General features: G+C 43.5%; 1 protein-coding gene across 1 annotated transcript; it reads left to right on the forward strand.

Annotated features, from left to right (window-relative positions):
* The first annotated feature begins 5,365 nt into the window (after positions 1–5,365).
* Positions 5,366–18,805, forward strand: LOC129814387 (neuromedin-U receptor 1-like). The gene is made up of 3 exons (XM_055867486.1): positions 5,366–5,866; positions 15,665–16,573; positions 17,149–18,805. The coding sequence occupies exons 2-3, from the start codon at positions 15,688–15,690 to the stop codon at positions 17,556–17,558; spliced, it is 1,296 nt and encodes a 431-aa protein (XP_055723461.1). The 5' UTR covers positions 5,366–5,866; positions 15,665–15,687; the 3' UTR covers positions 17,559–18,805.
* Positions 18,806–19,159: the final 354 nt, after the last annotated feature.

Raw genomic sequence — 19,159 nt, forward strand, 5'->3', positions numbered from 1 at the left:
TATCATGATTATTTGCATCAATCTAGTGGTCATTCGTTGTGCAAACTCCATCTCATGTGCTACAGAAACACTGCTAATCAAACAATTGTGCTCTAGGTTCCTGCACACTTGAATTAAAGGGTAACTAATGATTACCGATAATGACGAGACAGCCTACAAGGAGGAGCTGAGGGCCCTGGGAGAGTGGTGCCAGGAAAATAAACTCTTGCTCAATGTCAACAAAACAAAAGAGCTGATCGTGGACTTCAGGAAACAGCAGAGGGTGGAGCACGTGGAAAGTTCATTGGCACACACATCACTGACGATCTACAATGGTCCATCCACACAGACAGTGTGGTGAAGAAGGCGCAACAGTGCCTCTTCAACCTCAGGAGGCTGAAGAAATATGGCTTGGCCTCTAAAACCCCCACAAACAATTGAGAGTATCCTGTCGGGCTGTATAACCGCCTGGTACGGCAACTGCACCGCCCGCAACCACAGGGTTCTCCAGAGGGTGGTGCTGTCTGCCCAACGCATCACCGGGGGCAAACTACCTGCCCTCCAGGACACCTACAGCACCCGATGTCACAGGAAGGCCAAAAAGATCATCAAGGACATCAACAACCCGAGCCACAGCCTGTTCACCCTGCTATCATCCAGAAGGCGAGGTCAGTACAGGTGCATCAAAGCTGTGACCGAGAGACTGAAAAACAGCTTCTATCTCAAGGCCATCAGATAAATAGACATCACTAGCTTCCACAAGAATTTCGCTACACCAGCAGTAATATCTGCTGAACACGTGTAGGTGACAAATAACATTTGATTTGATTTGACCCGGTTACGCAACCCTATATACATAGACTTGGAATCACTGACCACTTTAAAAACGGAACACTAGTCACTTTAATAATGTTTACGTACTGCTTTACTCATCTCATATGCATATACTGTATTTTCTACTGTATTTTAGTCAATGTTCCTCTGACATTACTCAATCTAATATTTATATATTTCTTACTTCCATTCTTTTAATTTTTAATTTGTGTGTACTGTTGTGAATTGATACTACTGCACATGTACTACTGCACTGTTAGAGCCAGGAACACAAGCATTTCGCTACACCTGCAATAAAATCTGCTAAATATGTGTATGTGACCAATACAATTTGATTTAATTTTTAACTATTGATTTAATTGAACTACACTCAAAAATAAAAACATCTTAGATTTTTCCCAGACCTCAAAAGTGGTCTCCTGATGTGGTTTAATAAGCATTCTTATGGACTTAGTTCATCCAATTCTGTTGTTTTTCTATTTAAAAAGTACAAGAGCAAAAACCTGGGGAAAAAAGGAAAAATCAGAAACATGTCTATTTCTGACAGTTGACAGCCTAATTGATCAGTTTCAATAGTATATCTACTATTAGCCTACTTCCGTAGTACAGCTTGAGTTGGCCTGACTGTGAAAGACCAATACATTTTATGTCATTCAGAGTGCACTGTATGTTACTGTTTCTATTATAATATTTTACACAGGACGCATTTCCTTCGCCGGGCGGGCCGTTTGGGAAATTTGGAGGGAAATTTGAGTATACCCAGTTCTCCAGGCACCACTACACCACTGGTTTTCCCTGTCTCATGTGTTAGTGTTACATCTTCACAGCCTGTGTCAACGATAGTTTTTCTTCAGTGCATCCCCTGCCAAAAAGTCCAAGTCCACCTATGATCATAGCCACCCTCTCCATAAAGGTAGTGTTTGAGGTAGCATGCTCTCAATAGTCCGTTAAAGGCCGACGCCATCATTCAGTAAATATCACAGAGTGGATATTTATTGATAGATGAGGAGACTCCTCTGTCAATAAACACAGGGGCGATAGTTGAAAAAAGTTAATAAACAATTTCTGTCACTTGTCTTGAACAGTTGAGAGACATGCTGTACTTACATTGTTTATATATCAAATAATAAAATAAGTAGCATCATGGAAAAAAGATTAGATGTGACAATGATAATCCCTTTTAGCAAGGTCGTGCTGAGGAATTAGTTTTTGATGCTTATGACTAGCTTTAGCCAAGATTACTTCCAGAATATTCCAGTAAAGCAAGAGACATAGAGTATCCTCTATATATTGTATGTTGACTCTGACAGGACTCTTTCAGCTGCAGGTTGCCGTGTCCCTCAGCATTCTCCTGAAGAAAAGTGAAGGACAAAATAGAGCGAACGAGAAAAACTGAAAAGGGACTGAAGGTTTCCTGAAATGTACCCCCTGGGATAGTTTGTGAGAGGTCACCGACAACAATGACAGCCATCCCTCCGATGTCAACAACTACAGACCAGTATCCCTTCTTTCTTTTCTCTCCAAAACTCTTGAACGTGCCGTCCTTGGCCAGCTCTCCTGCTATCTCTCTCAGAATGACCTTCTTGATCCAAATCAGTCAGGTTTCAAGACTAGTCACTCAACTGAGACTGCTCTTCTCTGTATCACGGAGGCGCTCCGCACTGCTAAAGCTAACTCTCTCTCCTCTGCTCTCATCCTTCTAGACCTATCGGCTGCCTTCGATACTGTGAACCATCAGATCCTCCTCTCCACCCTCTCCGAGTTGGGCATCTCCGGCGCGGCCCACGCCTGGATTGCGTCCTACCTGACAGGTCGCTCCTACCAGGTGGCGTGGCGAGAATCTGTCTCCTCACCACGCGCTCTCACCACTGGTGTCCCCCAGGGCTCTGTTCTAGGCCCTCTCCTATTCTCGCTATACACCAAGTCACTTGGCTATGTCATAACCTCACATGGTCTCTCCTATCATTGCTATGCAGACGACACACAATTAATCTTCTCCTTTCCCCCTTCTGATGACCAGGTGGCGAATCGCATCTCTGCATGTCTGGCAGACATATCAGTGTGGATGACGGATCACCACCTCAAGCTGAACCTCGGCAAGACGGAGCTGCTCTTCCTCCCGGGGAAGGACTGTCCGTTCCATGATCTCGCCATCACGGTTGACAACTCCATTGTGTCCTCCTCCCAGAGCGCTAAGAACCTTGGCGTGATCCTGGACAACACCCTGTCGTTCTCCACCAACATCAAGGCGGTGGCCCGTTCCTGTAGGTTCATGCTCTACAACATCCGCAGAGTACGACCCTGCCTCACACAGGAAGCGGCGCAGGTCCTAATCCAGGCACTTGTCATCTCCCGTCTGGATTACTGCAACTCGCTGTTGGCTGGGCTCCCTGCCTGTGCCATTAAACCCCTACAACTCATCCAGAACGCCGCAGCCCGTCTGGTGTTCAACCTTCCCAAGTTCTCTCACGTCACCCCGCTCCTCCGCTCTCTCCACTGGCTTCCAGTTGAAGCTCGCATCCGCTACAAGACCATGGTGCTTGCCTACGGAGCTGTGAGGGGAACGGCACCTCAGTACCTTCAGGCTCTGATCAGGCCCTACACCCAAACAAGGGCACTGCGTTCATCCACCTCTGGCCTGCTCGCCTCCCTACCACTGAGGAAGTACAGTTCCCGCTCAGCCCAGTCAAAACTGTTTGCTGCTCTGGCACCCCAATGGTGGAACAAACTCCCTCACGACGCCAGGACAGCGGAGTCAATCACCACCTTCCGGAGACACCTGAAACCCCACCTCTTCAAGGAATACCTAGGATAGGATAAAGCAATCCTTCTGCCCCCCCCCCCCCCCCTTAAAAGATCTAGATGCACTATTGTAAAGTGGCTGTTCCACTGGATGTCATTAGGTGAATGCACCAATTTGTAAGTCGCTCTGGATAAGAGCGTCTGCTAAATGACTTAAATGTAAATGTAAATGTAATCCAACAATGGTCACCAACAATCCATGACACCCAGTTTGTCAGAGACATGTCCAACAAATACATTTATCTCATTATATCCTCAATGCATGGGAACAGATGCACAATAGTTCTACACCTATAGTTTTCACCGGTGTTGTCACGAACATCGTCAGGGAAATGACCGGACCAAGGTGCAGCGTGGTGAGCGTACATTTTCTTTTTATGTTATAAAATGTCGCCAACAAAACAAGAAACAACAAAAACGAACGTGAAGCTGACTAGGGCTATACAGGCCACTAACACAGACAACCACCCACAACTAAGGTGGAAAAACAGGCTGCCTAAGTATGATTCCCAATCAGAGACAACGATAGACAGCTGTCCCTGATTGAGAACCACACCCGGCCAAAACATTGAAACAGAAAACATAGAAATAAAGAAACTAGAATGCCCACCCTAGTCACACCCTGGCCTAACCAAAATAGAGAATAAAAGCCTCTTTAGCCTCTCGTGACAGTACCCCCCCCCCCCCCCCCCCCCCAAAGTGCGGACTCCGGCCGCAAAACCTGACTTTATATGGGAGGGTCCGGGTGGGCATCTACTTCGGTGGCGGCTCCGGTGCGGGAACTGTTACATTTCGAAATGATGGGATTCATTTACTCCCTAAAAGCACTGAGCAGTATGACATACAGTATAGCCTGGTTGAACCAGACTGAACGCTGCGCTCACCATTGGTCTGATTTAAACAGGCTAGGTATGACATATCACAATGCCAGAAATGCCAGACCTTATGCAAGAACCTCTTAAGTCTAGAGCTACTAAAAAAGTATCCTGTCGTTCTCTTTTGCTGTTCTTCTGATGTCTCAAATGCCTGCCGGAGGCCTTTTAATGGCCGGCAATGTAAATAATAAATTATTGACTTCCCACATAAATAAATGCTGACTGGACTGAATAAATAAAATGTTACAAATATAAATAAAATAATAACAGACTGAAGGAGGGTCTTACGCCAAGTCAATATCAGCCTGCAGCCTAATTGTGGCTAAGTGTCATAGTCTGGCACTGCACCACAGGATTAAGACCTAGTGATTTAATTACACCACATACAGTAAGGTCCAAAATGATGATTGGCAACCAAGCATTTTTCCTACATTGGGAGGGATCTTAGACCATGGTTCATTTTGGACTTGAACCCCATTAAAAACCTGTGGTTTGAATTGAGGAGGGCCATAAACGCAGACGAAGGATGTCAAGGATGTGGAAAGATTATGCACTGAGAACAGCGGTGTCAATAATTTTGACCCCTTTCTTTTTGAAACATTTTGTTTTACTTTGTATACAAAATGTCTTTCTCTGAGCAATTGTATTTATATAAAATAATGTTTTAGACATATCTTTGAACATACAATATCGCTCAGAATTTGAATTATTTATTTAATTTTACTTTTTTGCTAATCTTTATCAAGGGTGCCAATAATTATGGATCTGACTGTACATAGGGGATGAGACCAGAGAGAGGAGGAGGTTATAGAGAGCTGAGCATCGTTTACTCGAACAAAGGAGAAGAATGTGAGAGCGAGAGCTCGAGAGAGAGATTCCTTTTGGCGCTTAGCTCTCCAGTTCATAAAGACTGAGAGCAGAGAGCGAGAGCCTGAGAGAGAGATTCATTTTGGCGCTTAGCTCTCCAGTTCATAAAGACTGAGAGCAGAGAGCGAGAGAAAGATTCCTTTTGGCGCTTAGCTCTCCAGTTCATAAAGACTGAGAGCAGAGAGCGAGAGATAGATTCCTTTTGGCGCTTAGCTCTCCAGTTCATAAATACTGAGAGCAGAGAGCGAGAGAGAGATTCCTTTTGGCGCTTAGCTCTCCAGTTCATAAAGACTGAGAGCAGAGAGCAACACTCTCAGTCTTCACTACGGCTGTTCTAGAGGTATGAACACGGGGAACCAAACAGACAAAGTACAGAAGTACGGACTCGTTGCAATGTTGAAATCGTAGCAGTGGAGGACAATTGATGAACACTGATTTGCAACCTTTCCCCCTCTCGTTTACATCCATGTCTGAAGAGGAATAAGAAGAGAACATTTCAAAAGGACTAGGTGAGTTTTCCATCTTTACATCAATGGCAAATGAGTAGGGAAGGACACTTCCATAATGACTACCATGAATGCTTATTATAAACTAATGTCCATAAACAAATCCAAGTTGCATTAGTGTCCATCAGTGGTTCTTGGTAGATACAGAGAGTAACGTTCCCTTTTTGCAGTGACATACGGTGAGGTCGGTGCCTGGGTAGGCACTGGTTATTATCAAAGCCAGATTTACTCACAAATAAACCTTGATGAAGCCTAAGGTCACCATACAATACACAACAGCTCCAACAACATTAATCGAAATTAACAAACAATTTCCACCAAACGTAAATACCAATGTAGCCAAGTTACACAAGCGATAGCCTCCGATGGTCGAATATTTCATCCATGACACAAAATACATGACACAAAACACTGCTCAATTCATCTCAGTCATGGACCCATGTAGCATTCACAGTTACAACTGATAGGTGGCAGTAAAATACCAATATATGGTCACATTTCATCGGAATAATTCGCTACGCAAACTCCATTGCCTTACACAATGGATTCACAATTCTTCAAATGCGTGGGGTGCACAAACACACAACACCTAATAAAATGATGTGAAATATTATTACACACATATACAGTAGCAGTCAAAAGTTTGGACACACTACTCATTCAAGGGTTTTTCTTTGTTTTTACTATTTTCTACATTGTAGAATAATAGCGAAGACATCAAAACTATGAAATAACACATATGGAATCATGTAGTAACCAAAAAAGCGTTAAACAAATCTAAATATTTTATATTTGAGATTCTTCAAAATAGCCACCCTTTGCCTTGCAAAGTGCTCAACATATGTGGGAACTCCTTCAAGACTGTTGGAAAAGCATTCCAGGTGAAGCTGGTTGAAAGAATGCGCAAAGCTGTCATCAAGGCTACTTTGAATAATCTAAAATGTTAAATATATTTTGATTTGTTTAACACCTTTTTTTGGTTACTACATGATTCCACATGTGTTATTTCATAGTTTTGTTGCCTTCACTATTATTCTACAATGTAGAAAATATTAAAGAAAAACTAAAGAAAAACCCTGGAATGAGTAGTGTGTCCAAACTTTTAACTGGTACTCTATATATACTTTATGTATAAGGTTTGTTATAATGTAGATAATTTCGCTTCATAGTACAAATATAGTCTCTCTAGAAAGACGGGTTGCCTCCCAGGTCTCTCAGATTTGACTCTTAATATAGCCTATAGCCTTGAATTAAATAAATGTGTGACTTGGAATCACCTCAACTGAAAAAAAGACCTATTTTCTAGCTGCAGAATGACAAACAATATATTTTCATAATGAGTAAGACATAAGGCAATCCAGCAACACTTCACATCAAGTTCTTAAGTGTAGTAACTTTATGATTATTACAATAGCAACATTGTTGTTACCTTGGATTTTGGAAATTGCTTGATGACTGCATAATAGCGGAGTGGAACAAGGAACAGTGCCTATTCCTCTTGTATACAGTACTTACAAAAACTCTCAGCTCATTATATGCTATTAAAATGCAATTACCAAAGTATTATGTAACAACAAGCTAATAAAATGTTGGTTAAAAGTAATTACAGTTTTATTACACAGGCACAATGATAAGTGTTACTGAGCATGCGAACAGTAACAATATGGCTATTAAATGTTGAAAGGAAACTAAATATGCAAAAACTGGTTTCTTGAATCAGCCACAGCCAAGGTAGGTGCTGAATCATGTTAGTTTGTATTCTGAGTAATCCATTCCTTTAAAGATGGTATCGTGTGTGTTTGAAACAAGAACACTTGCCCTCAGATGGACACAGAGTTTCACAAGTTGTTTTTGCTAAGCTTCCAACTTGCTGTTTGCAAATGGCTTTTAATGTCTCTGCAGAATGTTCAGGTATCATTCAATTCATTTCAAAGTTTTACCTTTTCAGTGGCATGTTGAACGAGTCATACAGTAGTTGAGCGTCACAACTTATTATACCTATCTGTACAAAATATAATTGGTTCATTGGTTTGACTTGATTATGTACACCTGGGGTATTGGACATTCAGGATATTTACATAATGTAGTAATGTATTAATAAATGTATTGTGTAGATCAAACATGACTGTCAGATAGATTGTAATTGTATAGGAGATTGTGCTTTCTATTCATTATATTTCTATCTTCAACATGGAGCTCCAGATACAACCCTACCATTAGTAGAAGGCCAATAGTTTCTGAAAAGTAGTACATTCCTGAGACCTGTATTCAAATATATTTTTTAAAGTAGTTGCTTTTTCAGATCTGTATTCAAATAGTTTTGAAAAGTAGTCCCGTTCTGAGATCTGTATTCAAATAGATTTTAAAAAAGTAGTACTTTTTTGGATCTGTATTCAAATAGTTGTAGTCACCTCCCAAGTAACTATTTGTTCCCTCAAAAATAGCCATGCGTTCAAAACTCTATGTAGTACCTGTATCACTAAGAGAATGTCCAAATTAATAATGTAGACATTTATGCAGTATAAATAATACAGTGGAAGGCATATTTGTATTTCCATATTCATCTTTATATTTTAATACTTCCCATAGCTAATAACCTTGAAGTTTATATGAATTTGAATGGGGGAGTGCAGTAGTTGGTTGGAGTGAATTAGTCTCAGTAGTTTAGCCAAGCTGTGGGGGTTAATGTAGCTGGAGCCGTGGCTGGTTTAGTGCAGTATAGAGTCAAATACTTAAACAAGTAAAGGCAGTGGTGTAAAGTACTTACAGTATATCACTTTGGTGGGTGTTTGTTCCTGTGTCCACACAGGACAGTTGAAGGTTAGTCACGTTTGTTGTTTTGTAGTTTTTGTAGTGTCTTGTTTTGCTGTGTTCATTAAAAGATGGCTTATTTCCCTCAATCCGCATCTTGGTCCTATCCATGCTCCTCCTCGTTTGAGGAGGAGAACAACATTGACTACCTTTACAGACTCACTTAACACAATTGCTTCATTTGTAAATTATGTCTGAGTGTTGGCTATCCGTAAAAAAAGAAATAAAAATAAAATAGGGAAAGGGCACCTAGTCTGTTGTACAACTGAATGCCTTCAACTGAAATGTGTCTTCAGCATTTAACCCAAACACCCTGAATCAGAGAGGTGCAGAGGGCTGCCTTCATCGACATCCACGTCTTCAGCACCAGGGGCACAGTGGATTAACTGCCTTGCTCAGGGGCAGAACGACAGATTTTTTACCTTGTCAACTAGGTTACTGGCCCAACGCTCTAACCACTAGGCTACCTGCCGCCCCAATAGAGCTGTCTGGTTTGTTTAATCAAAATAATTTGAAATTATTTATACTTTGACTTTTACCTTTGATACTTAAGTATATTTTTTCAATCACATTTACTTTTGACACTGAAGTATACTTAAAAACAAATACTTTTAGACTTTTACTTACGTAGTATTTTACTGGGTGACTTTCACTTTTACTTGAGTCGTTTCCTATTAAGGCATCTTTACTTTTACTCAAGTATGACAAGTACTTTTTCCACCACTGAGTAAAGGTGTTATTATTATAATAATTACCATAATTAATAAAAAAAAAAATTCAGAGAGACAAAATCTGTTTGGACACATTTCCTTTGTTTAGACAATTTGTATTATTTATGACAGGCTGGCATTGGTCATGTTTCTCTGTGCAACAGCGTTGTGCAATAGCAAATTAGCATGTGCTTGGACGTCAATTTTGGAACGGGAAAGCCCTGTTGATCTTTCTGTGAATATTGATTCGATTCACCAACATTTACATAGCAGAGGTAGTTCTGTGAAACAAGCTCATGCGATGAGTTACCTTGTCTGGACCTGAAGACTTGCATTAGCTCCCCGAGCTAATTCCGTGGTTTTAGCTTAATGGGCTAAAACTGCCTTGTGGAGTGCAGGAGAACCAGATCCCGTCACCAATGTAACCAGGGTCTCCTGCAAGCAAACACAAGTCATCAGGCAAGGTAAAGCATCATGCAATCCTCTATTACATTTGCAATATGTGTGAGCAAAGCAGTATTAGTGAGACAAGATGTATTTACCCATTCACACATGAAAGGGTCTATCTTGGTGCCACAGACCAGGAAATCAGAAGAAAAAAAATCTCTCTCACTTGGTTGAATTCTAACAAGAGGAAAATACAATGACAGTGCCTAAATTGGGCTACATTCATTCAGTATGAACTGTAGCATAACTCATATAAAGAAATATTTGAGTTGGAAAAGTAAATCAATAATTCTGTTCCTTTCCGTCAAAAAAAAATAGACTTGCTCTTGCTACATGAAGTACATTGGTTGGTGGATGAAAGGTTTTCTAAATGGTTGAGGTAATACATCTAGGTAGGCATCTCATTACAGACGTCATGTGCAATCACAAGTGAATGACTCCTTCAAAATAGATCTATTGTGGGCACTTGATTCAATAATACTGTGTTCTTTGTTCATGGGGGGGGGGGGGGGGGTGTTTGCAAAACCCCTGAGGGTAACAAGTTTGTTATAATTTTAGGAAATAAAATCCGTTTCAAACTAATGTATATTATGGGCAAGAAAGCCTTCTGTTGACAGCTGTGCCCCTTGTTGTCCTTGTCCTTTGTAGCGTCATGGTGTCAGTGTCCCTGTCTAGATGTGTCCTTGTATTGTCTCTTTATTTTGAATGCACTCGCTGTAGTAATTTGATTCTATTTCAATGAAAAGTGTGTAATAAATGCAAAGTATTATTATGATTAAGGAATTTTTCAAAAATGTTTTATAAGATTGGAGATCCATTTGCAGCCAAGTTTCAGCCTCCTGGCAGAAGCAACTGTGTTTTTGGGCTAAAATGTCCTGGTACTCGGTAAAGTTCATGATGTCATTGACCTTAACAAAGGGCCTCAAGACCAGTGGAAGCAAAATAGCCCCATAACATAAAATATCCACCACCATATTTTAAAGTAGGTGTGAGGTACTTTTCTGCATTATTGGCACCCCTGTTTTATGAGATTGGAGAACACATTGGGAGGGGTCTTAGACCATTCCTCCGTACAGAATATTTCCAGATCCTTGATATCTTTCATCTGCGCTTATGGACTGCCCTCTTCAATTCAAACAACAGGTTTTCAAAGGGGCTCATGTCAGGAGACTAAGATGGCCATTGCAAAATGTTGATTTTGTGGTCAATTAACCATTTCTTTGTGGATTTTGATGTGTGCTTGGCATTACTCTTGCTGGAAGATCCACAAGTTTCAGCCTCTTGACAGAGACAACCAGGTTTTTGGCTAAATAATTTTGACCCCTCTTTAAAATATATATAGTACTTGTGAAACACAATCTATTTCTCTGAGCAATTATATTTGTATAAAATAATATAATTTTCCAATTTGAGCATATAATATAGCTCAGTATTTGTGTTATTTAATTTATACCGTTTTTTTTTTTGCTTATCTTTATCAAGCCTCGTCTCTTACAAAAGCTTTCCAGAACTTGCTAACTGCTTTTTATACTGTTCAACATACCTTGTGTCAATTGAAGCTTATCCTCAATACCGACAAAACTAAACTAATGGTGTTTTCTAATGCAAGAAATAGACCTCTGAACCTTTCACCTATTACTACCTGTCAGGGAAAGGAGATTGAGGTTGTAACCTCATATAAATATCTTGGAATTCTAATTGATGACGGCCTCTCTTTTAAATTGCATATTCAACAACTTACAGAAAAATTGAAGCTGAAATTGGGATTTTATTTTAGGAATAAGGCCTGTTTTTCTTTTGAAGCTAGAAGGAGGCTAGTATCAGCTACATTTATGCCTTTACTAGACTATGGGGATATTTTATATATGAATGCTTCCGCTCAGTGTTTGAGATCAATTGACTCTCTTTACCATGGCACTTTGAGATTTATTTTAAACTGCAAAACCCTTACGCACCACTGCACTTTGTATACCAGGGTTGGCTGGCCTTCTCTAGTCACTCGTAGTGTCACGCCCTGGCCTTAGTATTCTTTGTTTTCTTTATTATTTTAGTTAGGTCAGGGTGTGACATGGGGAATGTTTGTGTTTTATCGATTTTGGGTGGTTATATGGTAAAGGGGGTGTTGGGTGTAGTGTATGGGTTTGTGTTGAGTGTATGTGTCTAGCTGTGTCTATGTTGGTGTAGTTGTCTAGGAGAGTCTATGGTTGCCTGAATGGGTTCCCAATTAGAGACAGCTGATTTCTGTTGTCTCTGATTGGGAGCCATATTTAAGGTAACCATAGGCTTTCGTTTGATGTGGGTAATTGTCTATGTTATACGTTTGTAGCCTGTATGTGCACTACGTTCATAGCTTCACGGTCGTTTGTTTGTTTTGTTAGTTTTGTAAGAGTGTTTTGTTTTCGGTTCTCCTTCTTCTTAATAAAAAGAAGATGGCTTATTTTCCTAATGCTGCGTTTTGGTCCGTCAATTCCCCACACGATCGTGACAGAATTACCCACCAATACAGGACCAAGCGGCATGTAAAGCGGCAACAGGACCCACCTACACAGGATTCTTGGACATGGGAGGAGATACTGGATGGTAAGGGGCCTTGGGCACAACCGGGAGAATATCGCCTTCCTCGTGAAGAGCTGGAGGCAGCTAAAGCCGAGAGGAGGCGATATGAGGAGGCAGCACAGAAACAAGGCTGGAAGCCTGTGAGTACAACCCAAAAATTTATTGGGGGGGGCCTTAAAGGGAGTGTGGCAAAGTCAGGTAGGAAACCTGCGCCTACTCCCTGTACTTACCGTGGAGAGCGAGAGTACGGGCAGACACCGTGTTACGCAGTAGAGCGCACGGTGTCTCCTGTACGCATGCATAGCCCGGTTCGGTACATTCCAGCTCCACGTATCGGCCGGGCTAGATTGAGCGTTGAGCCGTATGTCATGATGCCGGCCCAACGCATCTGGTCACCAGTGCGTCTCCTCGGGCCGGCGTACATGGCACCAGCCTTACGCATGGTGTCCCCGGTTCGCCTACATAGCCCGGTGCGGGTTATTTCACCTCCCCGCACTGGTCAGGCGACGGGGAGCATACAACCAGGTAAGGTTGGGCAGGCTCAGCGCTCAAGGGAGCCAGTACGCATGCACGGTCCGGTATTTCCGGCGCCATCTCCCCGCCCCTACCCAGTACCACCAGTGCCTCCTCCACGCACTAGCCCTATGGTGCGTGTCTCCAGCCCTTTACCACCAGTGCATAAACCACGCACCAAGCCTCCTGTGTGTCCCCAGAGTCCTGTGCGTCCTGTTGCTGCTCCCCGCACTAGCCCTGAGATGCGTGTCCCCAGTCCGGTACCACCAGTTCCGGCACCACGCACTAGGCCTAATGTGCGCTCCCAGGGTCCAGTATGCCCTGTTCCTTCTCCCCGCACTAGCCCTGAGATGCGTGTCCCCAGCCCGGTACCACCAGTTCCGGCACCACGCACCAGGCCTACAGTGCGCCTCAGCCGGCATGAGTCTGCCGTCTGCACAGCGATGCCTGAACTGCCCGTCTGCCAAGCGCCATCTGAGCCATCCGTCTACCCAGCGCCATCTGAGCCATCCGTCTACCCAGCGCCATCTGAGCCATCCGTCTACCCAGCGCCATCTGAGCCATCCGTCTACCCAGCGCCATCTGAGCCATCCGTCTGCCCCGAGCCATTAGAGCCGCCCGTCTATCCCGAGCCGTTCGTCAGTCAGGAGCCGCTAGAGCCATTCGTCAGACAGGATCTGCCAGAGCCGCCAACCAGACAGGATCTGCCAGAGCCGCCAACCAGACAGGATCTGCCAGAGCCGCCAACCAGACAGGATCTGCCAGAGCCGCCAACCAGACAGGATCTGCCAGAGCCGCCAGCCAGCCATGTGCAGCCAGATCCGCCAGCCAGCCATGAGCAGCCAGATCCGTCAGCCAGCCATGAGCAGCCAGATCCGTCAGCCAGCCATGAGCAGCCAGATCCGTCAGCCAGCCATGAGCAGCCAGATCCGTCAGCCAGCCATGAGCAGCCAGATCCGTCAGCCAGCCATGAGCAGCCAGATCCGTCAGCCAGCCATGAGCAGCCAGATCCGTCAGCCAGCCATGAGCAGCCAGATCCGTCAGCCAGCCATGAGCAGCCAGATCCGTCAGCCAGCCATGAGCAGCCAGATCCGTCAGCCAGCCATGAGCAGCCAGATCCGTCAGCCAGCCATGGGCCGTCCCTCAGTCCGGAGCTGCAGTCCCTCAGTCCGGAGCTGCCCCTTATCCTGGTGCTCGCCCTTATCCTGGTGCTGCCTCTTACCCTGGTGCTGCCTCTTACCCTGGTGCTGCCTCTTACCCTGGTGCTGCCTCTTACCCTGGTGCTGCCTCTTACCCTGGTGCTGCCCCTTAGTCCGGAGCTGCCCCTTAGTCCGGAGCTGCCCCTGAGTCCGGAACTGCCCCTTAATTCAGTGGGGTTAATGTGGAAGGGGGTCATTTGGAGGAAGCTAAGGAGGCGGTTAGTGACTGTGGTGGGGTGGGGACCACGACCAGTGCCGGAGCCGCCACCGTGGAAGGAAGCCCACCCAGACCCTCCCCAAGACTGTGTGCTGGTGCGCCCGGAGTTCGCACCTTAAGGGGGGGGTTATGTCACGCCCTGGCCTTAGTATTCTTTGTTTTCTTTATTATTTTAGTTAGGTCAGGGTGTGACATGGGGAATGTTTGTGTTTTTATCGATTTTGGGTGGTTATATGGTAAAGGGGGTGTTGGGTGTAGTGTATGGGTTTGTGTTGAGTGTATGTGTCTAGCTGTGTCTATGTTGGTGTAGTTGTCTAGGAGAGTCTATGGTTGCCTGAATGGGTTCAATTAGAGACAGCTGATTTCTGTTGTCTCTGATTGGGAGCCATATTTAAGGTAACCATAGGCTTTCGTTTGATGTGGGTAATTGTCTATGTTATACGTTTGTAGCCTGTATGTGCACTACGTTCATAGCTTCACGGTCGTTTGTTTGTTTTGTTAGTTTTGTAAGAGTGTTTTGTTTTCGGTTCTCCTTCTTCTTAATAAAAAGAAGATGGCTTATTTTCCTAATGCTGCGTTTTGGTCCGTCAATTCCCCACACGATCGTTACACGTAGGCTCAGTCACTGGTATACTTTTATTTACAAAGCCATTTTGGGTTTACTACCTTTTTATTTGGGCATTTTTATTGTTCAGAAATGTGGTGGGTATTCTCTTCGTTCGTTGGACTTTATCCTGCTAACTGTTCCAAATGTCCGAACTGAATTTGGTAAAAGGGCTTTTATGTACTCTGCGCCATCGTCTTGGAAAACCTTACAAAATAATTTTAAACTGGAAGAACTTGTCCCGATTGGTGTTTTTAAATCACTGATGAAGGATTTTGAGGCTGATTCCCTGACCTGTCAAAGTTTTTAATTTGCTGTTTTTGATTTTGTGATACTCTTGTGAATTCAATGGTTTTTACTAGATTACTTGTAGTTTTTCATGTTGTCTGTCTGTAATTTTTGTAATGACCTGGTGCTGCCTATCTTGGCCAGGACGCTCTTGAAAAAGAGATTTTAAATCTCAATAAGCCCTTCCTGGTTAAATAAAGGTTAAATCAAAAAATCAAAAATAAATCAAGGGTGCCAATGATTTTGGACTTGACTGTATGTGACATCCATTTCAATCAGTCTCCCCAAAGCTCTCATTTACATTTGCTGCGGGCAAATATTGTTAAACAAGGTTATTCAAAAACTGCTAGATGTTGTTAGTTCAGACTGGAGTTAAACTAACTGTCACCTACACTGAGACAAGCAAAACTTTCCGTTCCTATTCTTTCCATTCATTATCTCCATTCTCCCCCTCAGCTGTTGTGTCCCCATAAACCACAATGGCTCAGGATAACTGTTCCTCTCTGGGTCTACCTGCCACCACTCCTGACCAGCTGGGTTGGAATTTGTCCTGGGCCCTGGGCAACATCAGTGCTGATGACATGGAGGACATGTGCCTGAGTCGGAGTCAGTACCTGGAGAAGTTTCTAGGCTTCCGGCGGTCACCCATGTTCCTGCCTGTCTGCATTACCTTCCTCATCATCTTCATTGTGGGATTGTTAGGGAACATGCTCACCTGCAGCGTCATCGTGCGCAACAAGGTGATGCGGACGCCAACCAACTACTACCTATTCAGTCTGGCCGTGTCCGACTTATTGGTCCTAGTCCTGGGTATGCCATTGGAACTCTATGAGATGTGGAGCAACTACCCATTCCTGTTCGGTGCTGGCGGCTGCTACTTCAAGACCTTCCTGTTCGAGACTGTCTGCTTTGCGTCCATCCTCATTATAACAGCGCTGAGCGTGGAGCGATACATCGCCGTGATACACCCGCTCAAGGTCAAGCACGTCGCCACTCGTGCCCACGCCAAGCACGTCATCCTGATGCTGTGGGCCATGTCCATGGCGTGCGCCGTGCCCAACACCAGCCTCCACGGGGTGGCCGTGCTGGGAACCCGGTTTGGGCGCCAATTCCCCGAGTCGGCCATCTGCATGATGGTGAAGCCCTGGTGGATGTACAACCTGATTATCCAGGTGACCACGCTGGTCTTCTTCCTGCTGCCCATGCTCATCATCACCGGGCTGTACCTGCGCATTGGCCTGCAGTTGAGGATGGAGAGGGGCATGCAGGGGCTGGGGACCGGGCCGAGTTTTGGTTCGGACAGCCACTGGAGTGTCCACAGGCAGCAGCAGACGGCACGCCACCGGCAAGTCACCAAAATGCTATGTGAGTTTCACATCCACTGTCTCTATAGTACCAGAATGTCCTGGACATGTGCAGATTATAGACCTACTGTATATCTATATTCAATTGTGATTTAAAACTCTTTCAATTAGCAAGATGCTGTGTAAGTCCTCACCCACTTTCTCTACAGTACCAGAAGGGTTGAGAGGAGATAAGAGGAAATTACAAATTATAGCCCGATATCTCCATTGAATTGGGCTTTACAGGTATTTTCTGAAGTACAAACTAAAAGATTAGTTCCTAATCGTGTCCATTGTTACTTAAATATTGCTCTTGCTTTCAGATGATAAGACGTTCTGGAAAGTGACAAATTATAGACCAATCTCTTGAATTTGGACTTAAAATTCTGTGCTGAAGTACAAACCAATATATTAGTTTCTAAACATGTTTATTGTCACTTAAACATGTCTTGTTCTCAATGTCTGCAAATGTATTTTCTTCTATCCGCCTGTCCGTCTGCATCTGTCTGTCTGAGTGCCTATCTGCCCCTGCATCTGTCTGTCTGCTTGCTTTTCTGTCCATCCATCAGTCCATCTAACTGTCCGTCTTTCCACCAGGCGTACTGGTGATCGTCTTCGGCATCTGCTGGGCTCCTTTCCACATTGACCGCCTCATGTGGAGCTTCATAAACTCCTGGACTGGCCACCACCACCTGGTCTTCGAGTACGTCCACATCGTCTCCGGGGTCTTCTTCTACCTCAGCTCGGCGGTCAACCCCATCCTCTACAGCCTCATGTCCACCCGCTTCCGGGAGATGTTCCGGCAGGTCACGTGTCGCTACGGCTCATGCGGCGCTCACGTGCGCCAGCTGACCTCCGGCTGCACCCAACTGACCCTGCGTAGTACTGTCAATGAGAAGCCGCAACACAATGGGACCCCAGAGAGAATCACCCCAGACAGAGAGGAGCAGAATGTGTACGTAGACTCCCACCAGCAGCCTGTATATGTCCAGATTAAATATGAGTGAGGGGGTGGGGGTACCAAAACGACCGTATTTGTGACTGAATGAACGTGTACAGTGAAAGTTTGGATGGAGCGAAAGCAACAGTGTTGAAGTTTTGGCCTCGACTTTGGAGCAGAATTCTCACTGGGGACACCAAAAATGAAACAGGATTAATAACAAATGTATCGCTGATTGACTGTGTGTGTGGCTAGAGCGAAAGTTGTCTTTGGCTTTGGATTTAAAATAGATTTCCCACAAACATACAAATTGTTTTGTGGGATATTCAAATGATTATTCTGTGCAGAGGAAAGTGTTCTTCATCCGGATATTAATATTCAGGTGGAACACATCATTTATAAAGCTTATCTAATAATTGAACTGTGAAAAAGAAACAATACCCAGCTTTGTAAATTAGCTTATTAATGTGTAATCAGTGAAGCTTTAATATCTTATTCTGTTCAAATGTTCAAATGTTTCAGGAGGCACAATTATAGAATGTAGCGGTCTTCTTAACTGTCTTCTTCAATGTGTTGTTGTACTGTTCGGTGTACTACCATCAAAATCCCACTCACTATGAATGTATAGCACAGGTGATATGGAAGTACAGTACATGCGAGATGGAGAAGACAGCTTTCATAGAAATAGAAAAGGTGACATGTGATGACATGACATCCTTAAAGAAATGGAAAAAGGGGGGAATTTCCACCGACAGTAAGTAACTACATATGGTAAACACATGTTATGTGCCTTTGTAGTACTACTCCAAGATGTATAGTATTTAGCTTCAAGTGCTTTCTGAAAACGGCAATCTTTTATTCCTGTGTAAACTGATTTAGAATTGAATATTTTTACAAAGACAAAAGTTTTCAGCATCACTTACATTTTCATTGCTAAACAAAATGTGTCCTATTTAGGAATTATTTGCATGCTCGCATAGTCTCAAATGTTTTGGAATGGTCTTCAGTATAAAGAGATGTAGTTGAGATACCTGTCATGTGGGTTTAGTAAGGGCTTGATTGTTTACAGAAGACTAATTATATTGCTTTTAAGAAGCCTATTGTAAAGCATGCACATTAAACAGTGCTTGAGGTGTCACTACAGGCACCCTGGTTCGAATCCAGGCTGTATCACAACCGGCTGTGATTGGGAGTCCCACAGGGCGGCGCACAATTGGCCTAGTTTTGGCCGGTGTAGGCTGTCATTGTAAATAAGAATTTGTTCTTAACTGACTTGCCTGGTTAAATAAAACAATTATAAAAACAGTTTCAACTTTATGGTTTTATTAAGGAGATGCATGACAAATCAGTTTTTTATTTTTGTTATTTCCGTGTTTCAATTGCAACAGTGTAATTGAAGTTTAATAGAAAAAAAATACTGCATGGGGATTACCAAGGAATGCATTACGGGCATATCCTAAAGCCAATATGTGTTTGATCCCGCAAGTTTGATAGGAACACATTCCTTCAAGATGAATAAGACTTCTCTTGACCTTTCTCTGTGTGCCCTTGAGAATATTTCATAGGATTTAACATAGGGATAGCTAATTGTATTCACAATCTGTCCAGATGAATGACAGCACTGGGGGAACAGTTTAAATGTCACAGTTCCCCGGTATTATCTTTTAC

This window comes from Salvelinus fontinalis, chromosome 17 (assembly GCF_029448725.1).
Source record: "Salvelinus fontinalis isolate EN_2023a chromosome 17, ASM2944872v1, whole genome shotgun sequence".
NCBI lineage: Eukaryota > Metazoa > Chordata > Actinopteri > Salmoniformes > Salmonidae > Salvelinus > Salvelinus fontinalis.